The sequence below is a fragment of the Mixophyes fleayi genome, chromosome 2 (assembly GCF_038048845.1).
Source record: "Mixophyes fleayi isolate aMixFle1 chromosome 2, aMixFle1.hap1, whole genome shotgun sequence".
Classification (NCBI taxonomy): domain Eukaryota; kingdom Metazoa; phylum Chordata; class Amphibia; order Anura; family Limnodynastidae; genus Mixophyes; species Mixophyes fleayi.
In genome coordinates, this window is record NC_134403.1 from 149571123 (window position 1) to 149594952 (window position 23830).

Consider the following 23830-nt stretch of genomic DNA (forward strand, 5'->3'; position numbering starts at 1 on the left):
AGCTGCCTCCAGATATCCCCCTACAACTGCTAGTAGTAAGCAGACTCGATTTCACTCCACGTGATAAAGACTGTGTTTTCTGACATCATTTAATGTCATAAAACACAGACCTTATTGGTGTTTACCAACCTGGTTTATTTGACTGTTCTGCCACTGACCAGTGCTATCTATTGGCAGATGCTTGCCTGTAATAGGTATCAACAGATGTAAGGAGGTGAATCCACACGTTGCAAACTTAATCAGCACGATGGCTTTATTTATATACAGGATACAGGTAAATAGGGGTAGCAGGGTGGCTTAGTGGTTAGCACTTTTGAGTTCAATTCTCGGCCATGGCATTATCTGTGTGGAGTTTGTATGTTCTCCTCGTGTTTGCGTCGGTTTCCTCCGGGTGCTCCGGTTTCCTCCCACACAAAAACATAGTAGTAGGTTAATTGGCTGCTATCCAATTTACCCTAGTGTGTGTGTGTGTGTGTGTGTGTGTGTGTGTGTGTGTATATGTTAGGGAATTTAGACTCCAATGGGGCAGGAACTGATGTGAGTGACAAATATTCACTGTACAACGCTGCAGAATTATTGGCGCTATATAAATAGTTGATATAAGTGGTCTTGTGGAAGTAGTATATGTATATTTATATACTAGATGAGTTCATCATGTCCATGCAGCACAGCATCAAATACACTGGAAGAACGCTGGACATCTTGCTCATGTGCAGTAGGTACTTCCAGCAGGGCACATTGTGCATGCGCAGAAGGCATCTGGATGGCCCGGACAGCACTGCGCCTCCGGTTCCCAGTAACGGTGACAGTGTATAGGGCTAATTTCTCAACACTCCCCTCGCTTAGAGATGTCTCCGGTTACCAGGCCCGGTGCTAGGATCCCCGGCGCCCTAGGCGCAATTTTGAAATCCGCCCCCCCAAATAAATCCGCCACCCACCCCCAAAATATCCGCCCCCCCCAAAATAAATCCACCACTTTCATTACCTTAAACTCCATAATGCTGCTCCTCTCTGCAGGGTCCCGTCCCTCACTGACTGACACTGTCGGGCCCTGATGATGTCACGCCCGACAGTCAGTGAGGGGAGGGGGAGTGAGGGGGAGTGAGGGGGAGTGAAGGAGACGGAGGTGCGCCCGCCCCATCAGCTGTTGGAGGGGGCCGTTGCGGCGATGGTGATCCATAGCTGTGCGGCGGCTGTGGAAGGCATGCCCGCGGTCGCTGCACAGTTTTACAATATAAAGTATATCTGCTTTATTAATCCTGTGGCGCCCTTCAGAGCCCGGCGCCCTAGGCAACTGCCTAACGTTGCCTAATGGGAGCGCCGGGCCTGCCGGTTACAATACAAAAGCATTAACTTTATCACTAAACTTTCACGTGGTTCTTTTGTACATGAAACATGGGGTTAATACAACAAATAATGTCAGCAAAAACATCAATATTCCTAACATTCCAAACCACATTTATACAACATGCAATCAACACTTGTGATGTAAGTCCTTTCATAAGCATATCAGCTGCATTCTGCCCACTTGCAATGTAGCTTAATCTAATTTACTTTTTCTCAACAAGTTCTTGAATGAAATGCCGGTAAGAATCTTCCTAAAAGTGATACGATCTGTAGCCGGTATGTTTGCATATGTTTTTGGAAAATTACAACAGAGGGCCCCAAATTGGGTAACTTATTCCTCCTTCAGCTCTTAGCCTGACCATCATGTATCACCAACTTAAGATTCCTGAATAAAATATTTAGAGCACAATGAAATAAAAACAATTACATATACGCATTGCACATAGTTGTCAAAGTCTCTAATTGTCACATTGTATTTTTTTGAATAGTGACCAAAATTCTGTATATTATATGAATCCTCACTTACTGTTCTTGGTTTTTTTTTTATATGGCTTATAACTACATATGTATTGTAAACACGTATTTAAAATGCAAACCATGCATTATATCGTAGTTTAATAAAAATATAATGATTGTGGTGGTAGTGCACCGTGGTACACCTGGACAGTACCATGAATTAAGTGGTTAAATGAACCTGACCAGCAGAGTTCCTGGAATTTGTTTTACAATGTTGTGACCTATGCACACGGTTTAGAACAATGCATTTTTATTTAAATTTGAGCACCTTTTTATGTACAGTTAAGAGGCTATAGTCTTATTGCATAGCATTAAGGCAAATACACTGTTATGTGAATATTGCACACTGTGGCTGGCAGGAGAATGTATATTGTATGTGACAAGGAGTTTATGCAAACCATTGGGACTGGGGTGCACAGGGAATGTGGCTGCCAAGGGCATTGTATGGTATTATTTTTTCATTTTTACAGGTTATTTTGTGCAAAATTTCGATTTGAATTTGGCAGTGCAAAATAGTGGGTATGTCTGTATTTTTATCTGTATATTCTAGAGATGCTTGGGCTCGGTTTTCCAAAAACCGAGCCCATCTGAGCATTGCAGATCCGAGCTGGCTCAATATTTTTGTGCTTCCTTGGAACTGTAAACGAGGCAAAACGTCATTGTTGTGTCGTCGGATCTTGCGAGTTTTGAATTCTATATCATCATCATGAGCTATTTATAAAGCGCTGTTAATTCCGCAGCGCTGTACAGAGAACTCACTCACATCAGTCCCTGCCCCATAGAAGCTTACAGTCTAAATTCCCTAACATACACATACACAGACTAGGGTCAATTTGATAGCAGCCAATTAACCTACTAGTATGTTTTTGGAATGTGGGAGGAAACCGGAGCACCCGGAGGAAACCCACGCAAACACAGGGAAAACATACAAACGCCGCACAGATAAGGTCATGGTCGGGAATTGAACTCATGACCCCAGTGCTGTGAGGCAGAAGTGCTAACCACTAAGCCACCGTGCTGCCCTGTACTGCCCTCCACGAAGATCTAGCGCCATTTCACAGAGAGACACAGAAGGAGTAGCAGCGATCTTGGCAATTTCCAGTGCAGTTGGCCAGAGTCACAGCTGAAACAGAAAGAGGAGGGGTCGCAGTGTTCTTGGCAGTCTCCAGTGACATTGTACTGTGCCATAGCTCACACTGAAACAGGAGGGAAGGCAGTGTTGTTCTTATAAGTCTCTTCTCCAGTGACATTGCTCTGTGCCATTATTCATACAGAAACAAGAGGGGTGGCAGTGTCCTTATAAGTCTCCAGTGGCATTGCTCTGCGCTATTGCTCATACAGAAACAGGAGGTGTGGTAGTGTTCTTATAAGTCTCCAATAACATTGCTCTGTGCCATTGCTCATACAGAAATAGGACGGTGGCAGTGTTCTTGTCACTTTCCAGTCACATTCTTCTTGTCACTCTCCAGTCTTAGTGCCATTGGTCACACAGAAACAGGGGTAGCAGTGTTCTTGTCACTCTCCAGTCGCCAGTCACATTGTTCTTCCCACTTTCCAGTCTCAGTGCTGTTTGCTCACACAGAAACAAGGGTAGCAGTGTTCTTGTCACTCTGCTCTGAGCAAACAATATGGATTCACATCAGTCCACAGAAGACCAGGAGCACCAAGCAGCTGCTGGCACCAGTCATGATACTAATCCCTCTAGGTCATCTGCTAAAGCCTATGTTCAAGTGTATAGTGGTTTTAAGTCAGGGAAACAAAAATGTGAAAAAAAAGTTTTTACATTTTAAAGAAAAAACACCTCTCTAATAAAGGTGAAGTTTACTGTAGAAAAACATAAAATTGGCAGCATACCATTCTACCCAAATTATTAACAAGCATATCAGTATCAGCTAGCTCCCTTTTCTAAGCTAGATCCCAGCACCTGCAATCTACATTGTCATCATTCTCACCCTCATCAGTGTGTACATCACCCTCAAACAATACTAATTCATCCCTGCTGGAATCCACCATCACAGAAATCTGTGTACTTTGATGTAATTGCCGGTAATGGCCTTCCTCATGGAATTTATAGTTCATTTTACGGAAGAGATAACACAATTTTTGGGCAATTCTCTTAGACCAGACCAAATGTCAAAATGTTGTGCAGACTCATCTGCATCACTCATCTGCATCACTGGGTGTCTTGGGAAAGCTAAGTTTTTGCCTAGTAGCAAAATCCAGAGAAACTGAAGGAGGAGACGCCATTGGGTCATGTACCACTTGAGATGTCAGCTTGCTGACCAGGAGCTCATTGCATCTCTTGAGATCTGGGTCAGTTGGAAAGAAAGAGAACACATAGGGCCTGATTCATTAAGGATCTTAACTTAAGAAACTTCTTATTTCAGTCTCCTGGGCAAAACCATGTTACAATGCAAGGGGTGCAAATTTGTATTCTGTTTTGCACATAAGTTAAATACTGACTGTTTTTTCATGTAGCACACAAATATCAACTTTAAATTTTAGTGTAGAAATAAGCTTTCAAGTATTTGTGTGCTACATGAAAAAACAGTCAGTATTTAACTTATGTGCAAACAGAATACTAATTAAACTGTACCTGCTACCCTTCCTGTTTCTGTGTGAGTTTGTTAAAGCTTTTAACATATGGGTGGATGGGCGGGAGGCCACAAGGACAATTCCATCTAGCACCACTTTTAATTTCTGCCACTGCTGTGTGGCAATGTTTCCTAGATGTGATATGAACTACCTTGTGTTTGTGTCAATGCTCTGTCGCTTAGGATCCAGCCAGCTCGCTGCAGTCTTTGTCCGAAAGTGTAGGAAAATAATATTGTGACCTGCGAGGTGGTCAATATTGACTGGAAATGATTGGAAATTAGTGTTATTGAGGTTAATTATTATGTAGGAACAGCAAAATAATGTGAATTTAGCATATTTTAGTAATTTTTCTAAAAAATACAGATCCAAATCCAAAACATGGGGGTCAGTGAACATCTCTAGTATATTCTTACACTGCACAGCATTGTAACATTATACCAAACAATGGTCAGCATATCATACTCAATAAATGTCCACCACAGAACACATCCATAGTGCCCAGCATATAATATCCATCAGTTTTAAAACAAGAAGAATGGTATACCCAACAACAGGCAACACATTTGCACCCACAGGTGCCCTGCATATCAATAGCAATAGTGCATAGACATTTTTAACCCCACATTGCTAGAAATATTGAAGTCCCCCTTGTGCCAAACATATTATGGCACATCATTTCCAAGTACATCGTATTCCCCACTACTATACATATTGTAGCTTCATAGTGTCAAAGACATTGTGCCTTCCAATGCTTATCACTTTTACCAATCACATTTTTTCTTTCCAACTGCAAACATACTATAGCTCCCTTTGTACTTACCATTGCCTTACATCTCATATCCATTGGATGCAATAAGTCTCCCAAACAGACATACCTTTAAGAGAACAGCAAGACACGGATATATACAAAGCATTTAGGGCAGAAGAATCAAATATTGAATTTCCACTGAGGGTGTGCTTTAAACCTAAACCTTATGAGTGCTACTTGTAATATGTTGATCACAAGTTGTGAAAGAAAGGAAATCAAAACCACATATTGTGCAATGTGAGAAATAATTGTTTTGAAGTTGTGCATAAATATGCAAATCTGTAAACCAAAGACGATATTGTAAAATTATGAGATGGGCCCCAGTTGGTACATTTGAAAAACAGAGATACAAACTTAGGGGTCTAGTTACTATTTTGCAATGGTACCACTCATTATATATCTCTACAAATCAAAGTGACTTAGTTATAATCCAGTACTGCTGCTATTTACTATGCCAAGGCTACTCAACTACTCAAAGAATCCCCTCCTACACAATGTGTTTTATGTCTTTACCGGCAGCCTACTGCCAACGAATACAGTATCTGAACCGCGCATGCACAGCTAAAGCTCATGCATTTCCAGCTTCAGTGGAAAACATGGAGAAATGTAAGCTAACGCCACCCGGAGATGCTATTAGTTTGCAGCAAAAAGCAATGCATTGCACTGTTTAGTAAATTATTAATATCTCAGTACCCTTAGAGTTCTATGGGAACTGTGGTAACCCATGAAAAGTAGGTTAATGCATGTGTCAGCTCTTATTTCTCTAACGTTAACAGATTCATAAATTGTGCAAAGGCCATTCTCCAGAGAAAACAGCTTTATCAGTGATTGCAGTTCTGTAAATAGACACCGCAATATGCTCTATATTCACTGAGTACTGTGTGTACTGTGAAAGTTTTTTCAAATCTCATGGAAAAGAGGTTTTGAATTTAGGGGTCTATTTCTTAAATGGAGAAAAACCCTATTTATTAAAGCCCCCAGGCCAGTGAAGGTTATCGGCTACAAAACTTTCCAATTTATAATGCACAGCAGTGGTACAATAGCCACTGCTTTACTCCTTATTGTTATCTCAGTTTGGGATAGCCGGGGTGCCTAAAAAGAAAAACATGCTTTATTATGAAATTATAATAACATAATATTTTATTTTTTAAATGAAGTTTATTTAGTTTTATTTATTTTTTTCATTTTGTTTACATTTTATTTTAAAAAAACCACACATTTGTTTTTAGATTTTTATTGAATATGGAACTGGAAAACACTTTGCGGCTATTTGAATTCCCCCATTACGTATTAAGATGGTGTTACTCTCACCCACCTGTCGTTGCAGCCTTCACAACCTGGTACTGGATTCTTGCATGGATCCTGGAATGTTGGGACCTGTTGGAAAATGTAATATAGAAAACTGAGCAATAAGTGAACACCGTACATAACACAGATCATGCAGTATATAATACATTATAATAAAATATTATCACACCTTCCCCAGCCACATCACTCCACCCCTCAGTTACATCACGCATTACGCCACCCCCTGCCACAACATTCCTCTCCCTGCCACAACACACATCATGCCACCCCCTGCCACATCACACCACGCCACCCCCTAGACACACTACCACTCAGACATATCATGCAACCTCCCTGTTATATTATTATGCCACCCCCAGGAACATTATGACCCCCCCCACAATATATATTACAAGAGCCTGCATACATTATGACCCCCCCAAGACACATTATAACCCCCCAAGACACATTATCATGCCCCTCCCAGGCCTCCTGAACTTACCTACATACTGCTGACATCAAAGTAGAAAATATCCTGCAGAGTGAGCAGGGAAGCTCGTAATCTCGCGAGATTTCAAGTTCCTGGCTTGCTCTGCAGGCTGTCGTACAGTGTGTTATGACACGCACTGTCAATACACACTGTTCATGGACAGCTCCTCCACCCCCCATTCGCAGGTGCATACGATACCTGCAGGCAAAAAACAAAAGTACTTTTTTTTAATTAACATTTTTTTTGTAGCTATAGTGCTCTCCCCCCCACACACACACTTCTCGATACCCCTGATAACAGCCAGGGGTTTACAGATTCCTGTCTGTGACACTGTAGTGGCAAAGTTGACAAACCTGTTAAATTTCCAGTCCCTGCAGCCCAGGAAGAAACTTTGGGAGGGGAGCATACTGTTTGTTATGTCCCTCCATAGATGAATTAGCTCTTTTGTAACCACCTGGGTGTTCCTGTTTGCTATAGTCTTATGCCTCGTTCTTGTGGTCTCCCTGTTTTAGTGTAATCCAGACTAGACTATTTACAATATGGACTGTGCATCAGAACTTTTTTTTCCTCATTAAATGGATCTTTGACAGATCTGAACAGGAATCTTCCTGATAATGTGCATTCCATGAAAATACAAATTAATTCACATTTCTGCACTGCTCCGTAAAACGAGACGTATCAGTGTGCCTGCTCCATCCTTCTCTAGGAAAACCTTCACTCTGCCCAAGTCCATCCCTCTGCCTGTTCAAACTGCTGCAGCTCCACAAATGTGACTATTTTGCGCTACCTATATGCCCTGCTGAGTTCTAGGTACATTTCCTCAAATTACGACAGAAAGGGGGTCCAAAGCTGTATTTGGGCTTTACATGTCATAAATGACTTGCTCTGTCTTTACTAGGTTGCATCCCATGAACCTATCTGAAGCTCAGTGCTCTGAAAATATATCATGGCCTCCGACTTATTAAAACTTGACAGTTAACGAACACAAGTAACCCTCACTTCTTATGTCCCTTGATGCCGAAAAGGCATTTGATCGCATTGGCTGGCCCTTCATGATGAAAGTTCTTACTGCCTATGGTTTCAAAGACCGCTTTCTTAAGGAGATTTCCGCTTTATACACTAACCCAACTGCTTCTGTCCAGGTGAACGGGTGTTCTTCTCCACCCCTCCATATCCGAAATGAGACCTGACAGGGTTGTCCCCTCTCTCCCCTTTTATTTGCATTAATCATAGAACCCCTAGCTATGAAAATACGTCAAAATCCTAATATCACTGGCATACTTCTGCCTACTAGCACCTATAAGATAGCACTTTATGCGGATGAAATTCTTCTTACTATCACCAATCCCCTGACCTCGCTACCAAACCTGTTTCAAGAACTTAACACCTTCTCTATAGTGTCAAATTTTAAGATTAATACGGTGAAGACGGATATCCTGGATCTCAATATTTCACCTAAACTAAAACAGCTTTTTGAACTGAACTTTCCTTTTCACTGGAACTCCGATTGCATCAGATATCTGGATATTAAACTCACCAGAAAAGTGGAAGATCTTTATCGAGCTAATTACCCACAGTTTATAGCTTGCCTCAAAAAAGACATGATGTCTTGGGACAAACTCATGATATCATGGGTTGGTTGAGTTACATCAGTGAAGATGAATTTGCTTCCTAGGCTGTTATACCTTTTTCATACCCTTCCTATTAGAGTTCACCCCTCAACCTTAAAAATGTTGCAAACTTCTATAATGCAATTATTCTGGTGGAACAAGAGACCAAGGATCGCAGCTCGCATTCTGCAGCACCCCCCCAGAGTAGGTGGCCTCAGCATCCCCAATCTTCACAATTACTACTATGTAGCACGATTGGCCCAATGTGTTAAATGGCACTCCCCACCTGGGACCAGGGTCTGGGTCGATACAGAATCTGACTTGCTGGGTGGCTCGCCGATTTGCTCCATCCTTTGGCTCCCAGCCATGCAGCGCCCAATTTCTGCCCGAACCCACCCAGTAATAACCCTCTCTCTCTCAATTTGGTCCCGATGTAACAGATTGGCATCTCTCTCTTCCGCACCCTCGATCTGACGCCCCTTTTATCCAACCCGGCCTTTACGCCCGGGCTTTCAAGCTCTATGCACGCAAAGTGGGCAGGTGAGGGCAAATTATTGTTGCTAAATCACATCACCGGGACCTCAATATTTCCTCAGTCCTCGGACTTAGCGGATCGGTGTGGGCTTGCGATGGGGCAGTTCCACCAGTACTTACAGATTAGACATTATCACAAAAAGGTCAAAGAACAGCTATCATCTAGGTCGCCCACTGTGTTTGAGAATTTATGCCTCTCTGGCCCATCTTCAAAAGGGCTCATCTCCACATTGTACAATATTTTACTCCCCATCTCCGCTGAAGTAAAGGACCGATTTCAGACACAGTGGGAAGCAGACCTAGGAACATCTATGAATCCTGAAGAGTGGTCAGACATTTATGAGTGGACATCGCCTTGTTCCATAAATGTCCGCATTAAAGAAAATGCCAATAAGTTGCTTCATAGATGGTACTACGTCCCCTCTAGGCTACACATTATATATCCACAAACAAGCGCCCCATGTTGGAGAAATTGTGGCCACACAGGAACTTTCATGCATATTTGGTGAGACTGTCCCAGAGTACGCCCGAACTGGACTGAGGTCCTCACACTAGCTTCAGCAGTCCTCAATACCCCTATACCCTCTGATCCTAAACATATTTTGCTAGCCTTACCTCTCCCGGGCCTCCCTACACACACTCATAAGCTTCTCCAGCATAGAATTAGTGCAGCTACCTGTCAGATAGCTGCCTCTTGGAAAAGTCCTACTCCCCCAACACTTCAAATGGTCTGTGGCCGGGTTTGGCATACTTACCAGATGGAGCATATTACCAGTGTGCTGAAAGGCTCCTCCGTGTCTTTTGTGGTCACCATGGGCTTCATACCACAACCAACCTCTGCTTTAATTTTGAAAGAGACTAGATCCTCGTAGGAACTATCAGATTCGACCCTTCTCTCTTATTTAATTCCTCCCAACCCTCCCTTACCTTCCCCCTTTAACCCTGTGTTATACCTTGCACCCCCTTCTCCCTTGTTTATACTGTTCAAAAATAGCATCTTTATTGTCGCTAACTTAATATACAGTTATATTTATATTGTATAAGCATTGACAAAGGCTGATGTGCATTCTTATGTTTACTTCTGCATATACCATGTTGCTAATGTACTTTTCAAGAATTCTGTAACATTGTTCGAGATAAGATGTTACTAAAAAAAACGTATTTTAAAAAAAGCAAAAAACTTGACAGTTAAATTGTTTAAATGCTACCTCACGGAAAAGCTCTTTGCCACCTTCACTGGTAAGACAACAGATATTCAGAGAACTGCATACTTGACACCCAGCCTTAACAAACAAATAGACTTTTGGGGTCCCCACGAATTAAACTGCTACAAGCACTAAGCTATCACAGACTTGGCTGACGACACTGCAAAGAGGACACTTGCAGTAAGGGGTTCATCTGTCGTAATGTCAACCAGCCATGGGGCTGAATTTCCTAGGAGAATCGGGCCTGCAAAAAAATGGGGCCCTATCCCTAGAAAATAAAAGACCCTATGCTCCAGCAAGCCCTGGCATGCCTAAAGTGTTTGGGTATACTGGCGCTTGTAGAACTACAGGCACTAGCAAGCCCTAGCATCCAGGACCTTCTGGGACCTGGAGTATACCAGCAAAAAAAATGAACTTAATTTGACCACTGCAACTTTATCACATCCACCGCCCCAAGATCTCTAGTGTGCATTATTTCCTCTTGGGAATTCAGCCCAGTTCTAAATAAACAGCACACAGGGCTGGTTTACATCATGACAAGCAGAGAGGGGGGGGGGGCATGCTGTGGGTTTCCCTGTTATAGTGTCACAAGCCTGTCAAAGTATAATCATGGTAACTGCTTTTTAAGGGGGACCCCACTCTGTTTTCCCCCAGATTTTGCTGCTGCCAGCCTAGGCTAAGTGAGCTGGTGCTGACAACACTTGTGGGGGAGGCTTCAGTTTTTTAGAATTATTATTTGTTTACCTAGAAATACATTTAAATCCAGTCTTCAAGATGATGATGATGACTTGCATATAGCTTGATAACATATCATCATGCTTTATTCATACACACGCATTTATGCCTATAAGATGACTGGCACACATCTCAAGATCTATACGTCCCAGAATACAAATACACTTTTGCCTGCCATTTTTTGGAACATAAATTAGAAACCTGGAATTTGACGGCAGATAAGAACTTCGCCCATCTAGTCTGTCCATTTTTTAACCTATGGTAACCTCAACCCCATCTGATCCTTAGTTCTTTGTAAGGATATCCTTATGTCTATTCCAAGCATGTTTAATTTGCTCTACTGCATTAGCCTCTATCACCTCTGATGGAAGGCTATTCCACTTAACCACTACCCTTTCTGTGAAGTAATTTTGTCCTCAAGTTTCTTCTGACCCTACTTCCCTCCAGTTTCAGTGCATGTGTTCGTGTTCCTAATACTTATCTTCCATTGAAGAATGTTTCCCTCCTGCACCTCGTTAAAACCCTTGATATGTTTGAAAGTTTCTATCATGTCCCCCCTTTCCCTTCTTTGCTCCAAACTATACATATTAATAGCTATGAGTCTTTCCGTGTAAGTTTTGTGATGTAGGCCATGCACCATTTTAGTAGCCCTTCTTTGTACAGTCTCTAATGTATTTATATCCTTCTGGAGATATGGCCTCCACAATTGAACACAGATTAATAATTTAGCCCAAAGGCTAAATGTAGTATTAATGTCACTATAATGGCAACTACTGAATAGGAAAGAGATCTAAGAGTCACTATTTCAGGTGACTTAAAGGCAGGTAAGCAATGTAGCAAAGCAATGAGAAAGGGATGCCAGATGCTTGGTTGTATACGGACAGAAATCAGAAAGAAGTAGTAACGCCACTGTATAGGTCATTGGTACGGCCTCATCTAGAATAGATGTTGTCGTACCAATGACCTATACAGTGGCGTTATTACTTCTTTCTATCTGCTACTGATTTCTCATCTGGCTTGCTTTTCTGGCATTGCTTTGTTACATTGATTATCTGCCTTTAAGTCACCTAAAATAGTGACTTCTAGATATTTTTCCTCTTTAGTAGTTGCCATTGTAGTGACATTAATACTATATTTAGCCTTTGGGTTTTAAGACCCAAGTAAATGATTTCACAGTTTTTGGCATTAAACTGTAGTTGCCACACTCTTGACCATTCCTCTAGTCTACCTAGATCATCAATCATTTGTTTTATCCGTCCTGGTGTGTCTACCACTTTGCAGCCAGCTCTGCATCAGGCTCTATGAGTACACTGCTTGATGGCTATCTACGTGCTAGTTTATAAACATTAATACAAAATTGTGAAAAAGAAGTCATTCAAACACTATTACCAAAATATAGCCTATCTTAAACAGCACTAAATTACAGTACAATTCTCATTTAATATTCAAAAATATTCTATACTGGTAGACAGATCCATTTATTCAAGTATTACACATAGTAACACATTTTCCATTATTTTTATAGAGAAGAAAACCGAGAATAGAGATGACTTTGTGTTTTGCCAAGTTTTCTCTCACTAGTGGACATAACAGAGTTTTGATTCCTGACCAAAAATACCAAGAAACTCAGTAAATAAAAAATAAAACCAACATTCAAAAGTAAAATTTTATGTGTGCATTCATATGAAGAAAAACATTTTACTTTAATGTGTTGCAACACAGCAAGAAAAATGTGAGTAGGAAATAAAACTCCAAGTGTTGATCTAATCTTGAATATTTGTTCAGTTACATCATCAGAAGCTACACCTGTGTGTGTAAAAATAGTTTAAAAGGTGCATAGTGACGCATTGAGTGGTTAGTATTGTTTACCATTTACTCGTTAAGAAGGTAACACTGTTACACAACAGGCATGGCCAAACATTGTGAGCATGGTTTACCTGATGTAAGGTTCATTTCACACAGCCAATTAAATGTATTGAAAAAAAAGCATTTTACTTTGGAAGCTATCTCCAGCAGGCAGCTTAGGATTGGCATGCTGAGTTTTCCACAACTTGATTACATTGGCTTAAATAAAATACATTTTCAGTGTGTTGACATGATTAAAATGGCGACATTGTGACTGTTGACAGGTAGTAAAGTTGACAGTCACAATGTCGACATCCAAACGGCAATGCCAGAGGCAGCAGGTGGACATGCCGGCATAACATGCCGGTTAGTACATAAAAAACAAATAAGAAACACACTCACACCACCCAGGGGCTTGGTATCCACAGGGTGGTGGGAGGTCAACTTTTTTTTGCGTATCCCATCTCCCTAGGTAGTCCAGCACAGTGCTGATCAGCCTGGGGTTGGATGTCATTATGGCAGGGGGGACCCCACGCTGCGGGATCCTCTGCTATAGTGCCACCAGCAAAGCCTAGTGCTGATACTAGCAAAATTGGGGTGACTCCATGCTTTTTGACCCTCTGATTTTGTAAGTACCGGGCTAAGCTGACACCACTAAGATTAATCCATTTGGTGGGTGGGGGCACGCTGTATTTTTAGATTTTATTTTTGGTATTAACTATTTTGTGCCAACCATTGGCATTGCCATTTGAATGTTGACTTTGCATTGTGACTTTCGACTTTACTACCTGTCTACAGTCACAATCTCGCCTATTTAACCGTGTCAATGCACTGAATCCGTTGACAGTTAGACTTTCGCCATTTTTGCTCCAACAGTCTGACTACCGACAGATTCATCGTCGCCAGATCTTACCCAACCCATATTTTATGCATAGAATTCGCCCTCAATATACTTCAGCAGAGTTTACACGATTTTCCAAGGCCAATGGTATGCACACAATTTCTAGCCCTATCAATCAGCATTACAATGGACAGAATGAGAAAACCTTTACACTGACACACAATTATCTTTAAAGGCAAAGCAGGGAAGATCACTTCATAGCTATACTGGATGGAATACAGAAATACAGCTGAACTCTATACTGCAAATTACAATTAAAAAGGATTCTATCTTTTGCATCCTACATTTCCATTTACATACATACACAATACACAGTGCCAGCCATCTAACAACCCCCCATCCCCTGGCATTTATCTTCTGACATCAGGTGGTGGAAGTTTACTGCAGAGAGCAGGAAAGTTCTTAGTCTCATCTCAAGAGACTAAAAACTCTGTGGTCGCGCTCTGCCATGACAGGCAGATTGGTAGACGTTTTATTTGCTGACTCGTTGACAGAAGTGGCCCCGATGACTAATACCTACACCCTTCAACTGGGTGGAAGCAAATAAAAAGAAAACCCAAGAATAAAAATAAAAGCAGCATCAAGCGGCCTTACAGCAGGCCCATTAAGCCACCACTCTACCTGGAAATCCCGGTAATGTGTATGGCCAATCAGGCCCTGGCATGTATATATGATTACTCTGACTGTTTACTGTGTAAATACTTCACCCTTAAACGCTGGGTATGTGAAATGACAGTTTTGTGTTATTTCTGCTAAGTGTGTGCTGGAGGAGTTGATGATGAAATGTATCTACATTGCAACTATTATGCTTATGTGCTGGAGGAGTGGACGTTAAAGGAAAATATTTGCATTGCAACTGTTATGATCTATGCTGGAGGAGAAGGAGTTAAAAATATAGTTACCATATATGGAACTGAGATGGCCTGGCATCCAATATTTCTTTAAATTTGCACTGCACCACCACTAATGACCAATCAACTGTATAGGTGTTTACATTTCTGAGAATTAAGGGGACCCCCTGGTTGCAGATTCCACACCCATACCAGAGCCGTAACTTAGAATTCTAGTGCCCTGGGCGAGAAAGACAAATGCCGCCCCCCTAGTACTCAATTTTAAACAAATTAACCTAAAATATTCCTAAATTGCGCCCCCCTTCAGCGTTGCGCCCTGGGCGGGCGGGCGCCCCTGTCGCACAGCCCTAGTTACGGCCCTACATACCATAGTCAGTTCAGAAGAAGAGGCAACAGCAAGTGGGGTACTACACGACAACAGGACACCCCAAGTAAGTGAACACACAATACCAAACCATAGGGGTTTGACAGTATGACAGAGAAGTCCATACAGGCTCTTCATGCTGTTTGGGCTCACAAGAAACAGAGTTGAATTTCAGTACACCTTCACCTATCCTTACATATCTGCCACAGAAAAAAAAAAAATTATTACTGAAACTCGCTGGAGGACCTGCAGTTAGTTCCCCCCTGTATGCCAGGCAACGGCTGTAGTGTTGCCAACTTACAAAATATAAACACAATATATACATTCATTTAAGAGAAAACACGTTACTGATATGTATCTGTATGTAAACTTATTAAAAAAATCTAATCTTAAGTAATGTGAAAGGTGAGACTGACTATCTGGCAGTTTATCAAGCCGTGGCTCAATTGAGGACAGAGCCACGTGCAAAGGTGAACAGATAACAATATTATTCTTGTACTTAGTCTTAATTACACTCAGTTTAAAAAGCAGCCTCATGGGTGTATGTAGAAGGAAATGGCCTTTTTGACTTCCCAGGAAAGTTTTTCCTGTTTTGCAGCCGTAAAGCTGTAGAGGATACAGTGATGTCAATTATTAAAGCAAAGGGCCGCACCCTTTAACAGTATAAGCCAGAAACCACTACAAATCCAGGTCTGCCCTGTATTAATACAGAGACTTGTACAATGATCTAGAGGTCAGCAGTCCACCACATTGAGTAACAGCGGATTACAGTATACAACTGGTTACCTTAAAAAGCAAATGCCATAGATAGAGAACAGCACAAAATGAATCAACTGCGTTAAAATTCATAACTGATACTTGTACTTGCTTTCTGTTGTGTTTAAAGGTTTTGAAGATTTGCCCTTATATAATGGCGTAACTACCAACAAGCAGACCATGCAGTTGCTTAGGGCTCGATGGATGTATACCTGACAATACTAGTCCATCCACTCCAGAGGTCCTCACTCTTCTGAACATGTGCGAGGGCCTCCATAGCGGATGCTCACGTATCACCAGGGTGATATATTTAAATAAAAAACATTGTTTAGTCCTAAATATTGGTTCTAGAACCAATGTTAACCAATGTTTCTATTTTTTGTAAGTAAACTGGCTACTTACCAAATAATACACTAATAAACGCCTGAAATCATCCTTGGGCCTGATTCATTAATGGAAGTAAACTGTGCGCAACTTGAAAAACGTATTATACACAAATAAATGCAAGAAAGGTACTCACCGATTCATCAAGCAACGTATCACCAAATTCGTACCATGATGAATCGGGTCGTAAGTCATTTGCGCAACGTAAAAAACTAAGTAAGATAGAGATGCGCCAAACCCCCAATATCAAGCAGTGAGGTCAACACCGACTAAGAACTTGAAAGTACTCAATGAAATGTCCGTATTCAGATAGATCAGTTACGCTGAGTAGCATAGTGTTGAGACGAGATGCGCAATGTTTGTTTTTTTTGTTTTTTTTTTTAAATATATATATATATATATATATATATATATATATATCCTCCAGTGTATTGGTTTTTTTTATTATCATTTATATATTTATTTGTCATTGTTACATTATATAGATTATTATTATTATTATTATTATTATTAATAAATCACCAGAACACTATAGTGCAATTTTTATATATTTAATAATATCCATTTTTAAAGATATTAATAATATATTTAAAAAGAGTTTACTTTGCAGAGCAGATGATTTTGCATCATCTACCTGGGTTTCGGTTCTATTTGGATCACACTATCATGTAGGTGACCAATAATGTGTTTGTCATTTTGCCCTTAAAAATTATGTTTAAGCTTATGTCTGTGTTGTATTTAAAATGTGTCTTGGGGACATTCCAGGTCCCACCATGGCATTGCAGCCATGAAGTATGATTGTGCTTTTTGTAATACTGATACTAAATTAGTTAATGGTAGCCTAGCTATCCTGGGAACTGTAGTGCACCATGGTCAAATCACTTTCAAGTATTATTTGTACTTTCATTCCACCTTAAAAATAGGTATTTTACCATAATAAAACATAAAACATAATACCATAAGACCAAACATACCTTTCAAAAAAATTGTTTTAAGGGGGGAATATCACCCCAAAAAATTTTGTGGGGCGTCACAACAGACAGAAGCAGCTTACCAAAAAAAGGTCATCATAGCAACTTGGAAATATAAACAGATAAGAGATACACAGACAAGCCACCCAAAAAATTAAATGCAATCAGCATGTGAAAAACTATTGAACAGGCACATAACATTTAAAAATAGAGAAGCATTATTAATGTGGCTCTAAAAATATTCCATACAGTTTACAAATAAAAAAAGGCATAAGACAGAGAAAACCTCTCAAGACTAAAAAACATGAAAATAATTTATTTTGCTATTATATATAATCATTCACAACAACAACTTTAAACTACCAACAATTGAAAATGTACATCAACCATGGGTTTATAATAAATTTATAATAAATTTAAATAATGAGAGAAGTGTATGCAGGTGTATGGTCTATGGTCAGCACATTAATTTGTGATCATGGGACGAGAGTTTATTCCTGTGCTTACTCTGTGCTGCTGGTATTAGCTTTTGGACTTAGACATCCCCCCGAGCTGGGGCAAGTGTTTTAAATGGTTTTACTTCAATCGCTGCATAAAACAGAGTATTTTTCATACGTATCCTAAGCTAAACGCCTACTTCGACTAGTTCACAGAGGTTTCTGCTCATCACACACACCCCTCTTTATTTCGCAGAACGTAGGGTGTCGTAAGTGGTGTTTGCGCTGTTACTTTGAGTAATTGTTTCTTCTTATCTCCCTATTTTGCTTACTTAAGCTCCGTTTCTGGGCATGCGCAGTGTGGTACCATATGCACAAAATCAGCAGATTGATGAATCAGACCCCTCATGTTTTTCTAAAAGTAGGCTTTGTGTGTGTGTGTGTATGTGTGTGTGTAATATATATATATATATATATATATATATATATATATATATATATACACACACACATTATATGGACAAAAGTATTTGGCCACAGATGTTTCAATCATACCCGTTGCCACAGGTGTATAAAATCAAACACAGTGGACACAGTGAGATTGCCGGTTTTAAGGCAGCATTTGCTGGACCCACCGCCTGAATGGATTACATTATACAGGCAGTGGGTCATGGCATTGCCACATTAAAACCGGCAATCTCACCGTTTCCATTAATAAGTGACAGGAATCCCACTGCCTGTATTTTCTACAGTCGCAATTTATAGCAGTCGGGTATCACACAGCGAGTGTGAGTACAGTGTGATTAAGAGTTCTAGAAACAAGTAAAAGAGGTAACCCAGCACTTAGAGACTGTAGGAGGTTAGAAGGGCTCCACATCTACTAGACAGAGCTACAAGTCTCAAAGAGATAGCTGCAATACTGACAGACAAAGCTGCAACATTTACAGAAAAGACTGCCAGTTTATTCACTACATTGTCCTCCTCAAAATGATACAATACTGGGACTGCTACATCATATTTTTTAATTTCAGCCCCTTATGTTCTAGAATGTATACTCGCCTTTTGTGTTATCTTCTCCATTTTGTCCCATGTCTCCTTTGTTCAATTTATTGATACAGTGTGTGCATCCGTAGTATTTTAAGAGTATAACTGAGCTAAGTATGTTACCCTGCTTAAGATTCATTTAAAGTGTCTAAACCACAATACATCTAAAGTGTCTTAACTGTACTGCAATTAAAGTGCTTTACTAACATTGTTGTTATTTATCTACCATTGATTTGAAAGTACTATTTTCAAGTACATTCTAATATTCTTATCTTTTAATTGTCTTTATTTTCTTCAAATATTGATACTGCACAATTGTTCAGTTAATTTTACTCTTTATTCATTTTGTCCATTATCATCTAATTATCATCTTGCAGTTACATTACTCTGCACCTGTTTCACCATATCCAAGATTAAACTACACATTGTATACCACCCAGGACCATCTTTTCCATTGGGCACGATGGGCAGCTGCCCAGGGGCCCCACGGGCAAGGGGGCCCCATAGGCATGTCTCTTAATGAGAATAAATAATCCTGCAAAAGAAAAAAACCTGCAAAAAAAAACCTTCAAGGGTAACTGAGCAAGTACATCTATCTATCTCTATATATCTATATCTATATCTGTATCTGTATACATCTATATATCTATATCTATATCTGTTTACATCTATATATCTATATCTGTATCTGTATACATCTATATATCTATATCTATATCTAGGGGCCCCCGGTGCACTGCTTTGCTTATCAGGTTTCAGGCCCTTGAGTTACAATGTACCAAGTGTTTATCCCCTTTACCTGTGAGTGTGTGTGCGTGGCATTTCAACAAATTATTTTTAGGGAGTCAGGTGGGGATTTCATGAGTCAACCTGCTAGAATCTACATCCAAAAGGGTGAAAGCAACTCAGGTGGAGGCATTGTGTTGAAGTCAGGAAAAAGGTGAGAAGACCCTAAACATGAGGTTCACCACATCTCTTCCCTCCAAATCTGTTGAAGCGGGCAGGCATGCATGCAGGAGATAGATTACATCATAAGTTTGAGGAGAAAATATTTTGGGGATGTGATGCACTATTTTTTCACTTGTTTTAAATTTTTAGTTCATTCATGGAATGGGTTGTTAACAACAAATCAATCCCTAACAGGGTTTGTCACTATTTGAATCATTTTCTTTTTCATTGGCCCGGGGGATTCTTCTGTTTGTGGGGATACTCTAGTGTGCTTTCAGGCCCTTGTATAGTTTGGAGTCCTTGAGGGAAGAGGAAAAACAATAGGACTTAAACGAGTTTTAGCTCTCCTGGACATTAGGTAGACATCAACGAGATGTTCTCTTTAGCAAAACAGGAACTACTGCCACATAGGTCTGTGATTTGGTCAGTGCTGTCAACAAATAAGTACATACTCTGTTAAAATTTCTTTTGGGCTAATTAGCGTTTGCAGGCATGTTTAATGCCACTGTGTAAGGTCTTTTATAGGTAGCTTATTGAGCCTTTCAGGTGAGTGACCTCACCATCAACACATATAGCATTAAGGAAGATTTAAAGGTTTGATATTGTCCTCACAATAAAGATCCCCTCCATTTGGGAGCCTTGCAGGCTATTGGCCCAAATAGGCAGACCTATATAATTATTGATGTCCAGTCCAACTAGGAGAATTGAAGATATCAGGAGCTTACTACTTGAGCTGATTATTGCACATATTAGAGGCATGTGTGTCCTTTTCAGAAAAAAACAAGGTCTATGGTTTCAAGTTATTTATTTTTGTAGCATTAGAGAAGTACATTCAAGATTTGAAGGAGAAGACTTATGGGCTTGCACCGCAGTTATGATTTTGTGAAGTGTTTTGTGGAAATAGATCTGACATGATTTATTTTGATTTCAGACTTTACATCACAAACACCTGCAATTTCAAAAATGGTGTGTCGACTCTTTACATCCACTGCACTTGACAAGATGTGACCCTAATACGTGTGGAGCAAATGTTTTAGATTGTATGAAATGTGTAGGTTTCTTAGCTAACAGGAAGACGATTGGTATTTTTAAGACCATTAATTAAAAAACTGTTGATTTGTTTAGTCAGAGATGTTGATGCAGACCCGGACGATTCATATGCTTTAAGAAGCCTAACAAGACATTGTAAAAAGATATGAGTAAGAGGGATTCTTTTTTTAGGCATTTTGTGTTTGAGGTCAATACGTTATATAGGAAAGACGGCTTCCATTAGTCAGGTATGTATTTACATTTTAATTAAAATGCACAGGGTGCTGTTTGTAAGATGACAACTCAATGTTTAAAAAGGTTCCCTTTAGTGGTGGGGAAGTGTTGTTTATGGTGGGTCTGTTTATTTATTAGGCTATCTGCATTACCGTATGCAGGCGATTAAGAATCCCATCAAGCACCAGTTGTGATGGTTACCACTGCAGGAGTGCTCCGGTGTATTTCCCTTTTCCTCTATTTCCCTTGTTCACTCTGAGAAACTGTTAAAAAGTAAGTCAAAGAGTATTAGTGGCAGTGAAATAATTATGGGTCAAAACAGAATGCTCACAGATACAGTATCTAATCAGCATTAAGGTACATTAACACAAAGGAATCTTACAGACACTGTGCAAGAAATAAATTTTGATTCAATTAGTTATTTTACTTGGTACAATATGAATATATATATATATATATATATATATATATATATATATATATATATACACACACACACATATATACACACTATATGGACAAAAGCATTCGGGCGCTTCACCATTACACCAACAGAACTGCTATGAGATTGTATTCAAATACATATACTTTAATGTACAGTTGGTCCCTCTTTTGCAGTGATAACAGCTTCCACTCTTCTCGGAAGACTTTCCACAAGATGTTGAGTGTTTCTGTGGTAATTTGCGCCCATTCATTCTGTAGAGCATTTCTGAGGTCAGGCACTAATGTTGGACGAGAAGGTCTGGCTCGCAATCATTGTTCTAGTTCATCCCAAGGTTGCTTTGTGCACTGGGGCACAGTCATGTTGGGATCGAAAAGGGACTTCCCCAAACTTTTGCCACAAAGTTGGAAGCATAACATTGTCCAAAATTACTTGGTATGCTGAAGCATTAAGATTGCCCTTCACTGGAGATAAGGAGCTCAAACCCTGAAAAACAGCCCCATACCATTATCCCTCCTCCACCAAAATTCACAGATGGCATAATGCAGTCAGGCAGGTAACGTTCTCCCAGCATCCGCCAAACCCAGACTCACCCTTCTGACTGCCAAATAGAGAAGCGTGAATATTCACTCCACAGTCCAGTGTCGGTGTGCTGTACACAACTCCATCCGACGGTTGGCATTGGTCTTGGTGATGTGAGGCTTGCCTGCAGCTGCTCGGCCATGGAAACCCATTTCATTAAGCTCCCGCTGCACAGGTTTTGTGCTTGCGTTACTGCCAGTGGAGGTTCGGAACTCTTCAGCTATGGAATTAACAGAGCGTTGGCGACTTTTACGCACCATGTGCCTTAGCAGTCGTTGACCCTGATTTGTGATTTTACATGATCTTCCGCTTCGTGGCTGAGTTGCTGTTGTTCCTAACTGCTTCCACTTTCTAATGATATCACTTACAGTTGACCGTGGAATATCCAGCAGGGGTGAAATTTCATGAACCGTCTTATTGCAAAGGTGGCATCCTATCACAGTACCACACTTGAAGTCACTGAGCTGTTCAGACCGACCCATTTTGTATCACAAATGTTTGCAAATGGAGAGGTGCTTGAATTTATTCACCTCTGGCAACAGGTCTGATTGAAACACCTCGATTCAATAGTCAACAGGTGCGGCCAAATACTTTTGTCCATATAGTGTGAGTGTGTGTATACACACACGCATATATATATATATATATATATATATATATATATATATATAAAGAAACAGATGAAGAAGGACGGCGCCTTCAGGTGTAGGATAAAAATAATAACAACAGTGCAGTATAAATTAAATCAGTATGAACAAAACAACCCAGAGGGTATATTGATGTATAGTGCCTCTACAGGACACCACATGTAGCTCATGTATCCGAAATATAGAGAAATAATAGTGAAGTCCAATGGTGAAAGCATAAATCAGTGTGTATCAATATAGACCTTGAACACCGTGCAGTGTGGTAAGTAAAACAAATGGAGCCCAAATTGCTCCAAGATAACATGCGTACCAAATGTGAAAATATAACCAGCTTATCTGTATGGCAGCTCCTTTGGTCTTTGCGAAAGGCCGCTCAGCTCTCTTTAGAACTCCTTCTCTGTCCGCACAGCTATGATGCTAAACCGCTTAAATGCTGAGTGTTCTTATAATAATATTTATATCCGCATCCTCATTCTTCAGAGAATCTTAACCACTCGTCAGATAGTAAAAAATGAATATCAAATACCATATGGTGAAGTATTTTGATAAAAGGTTTAATCAGCAATAAATTCTAAATAATAAACTCACAATATGTAAAATAAATATAACCTTATCAGTGTTGCACAAAACACTCTCCAGGAGGTAGGTGTATATGTCTCAAAGTCAACAATCAAGAGAAGACTTTACAAGAGTGAATATAGAGGGTTCACCACAAGATGTAAACTATTTGTGAGCCACAAAAACAGGAAGACCAGATTAGAGTTTGGCAAACAACATCTAAAAAAGCCATTACAGTTCTGGAACAGCATCCTATGGACAGAGGAGTCAAAGATCAACCAGAGTGATGGGCAGAGAAGAGTATGGAGAAGGAAAGGAACTGCTCATGATCCAAAACATACCACCTCATCAGTGAAGCATGGTGGTGTTAGTGTCATGGCATGGGCATGTATGGCTGCCAATGGAACTGGTTCCCTTGTATTTATTGATGATGTGACTGCTGACAAAAGCAGCAGGATGAATTCTGAAGTGTTTCGGGCAATATTATCTGCTCATATTCAGTCAAATGCGTCAGAACTCATTGGACGGCGCTTCACAGTGCAGATGGACAATGACACGAAGCATACTGCAAAAGCAACCAAAGAGTTTTTTAAGGTTAATAAGTGAAATGTTATGCAATGGCCAAGTCAATCACCTGACCTGAATCCGATTGAGCATGCATTTCACTTGATGAAGACAAAACTGAAGGGAAAATGCCCCAAGAACAAGCA

General features: G+C 40.2%; 1 protein-coding gene across 1 annotated transcript in view; it reads right to left on the reverse strand.

The window, feature by feature from the left end:
* The window catches only part of IL1R1 (interleukin 1 receptor type 1), an 82679-nt gene extending 75991 nt beyond the window's left edge, over nucleotides 1-6688 (reverse strand). The window contains exons 1-2 of the mRNA XM_075200210.1: nucleotides 6582-6688; nucleotides 5279-5333 (exon numbers count right to left, since the gene is read on the reverse strand). Of these exons, the coding sequence (XP_075056311.1) occupies nucleotides 5279-5302 (24 nt within the window). The 5' untranslated portion in view covers nucleotides 5303-5333; nucleotides 6582-6688. The remainder of the gene's footprint in view (nucleotides 1-5278; nucleotides 5334-6581) is intronic.
* Between the last annotated feature and the right edge of the window lie 17142 nt (nucleotides 6689-23830).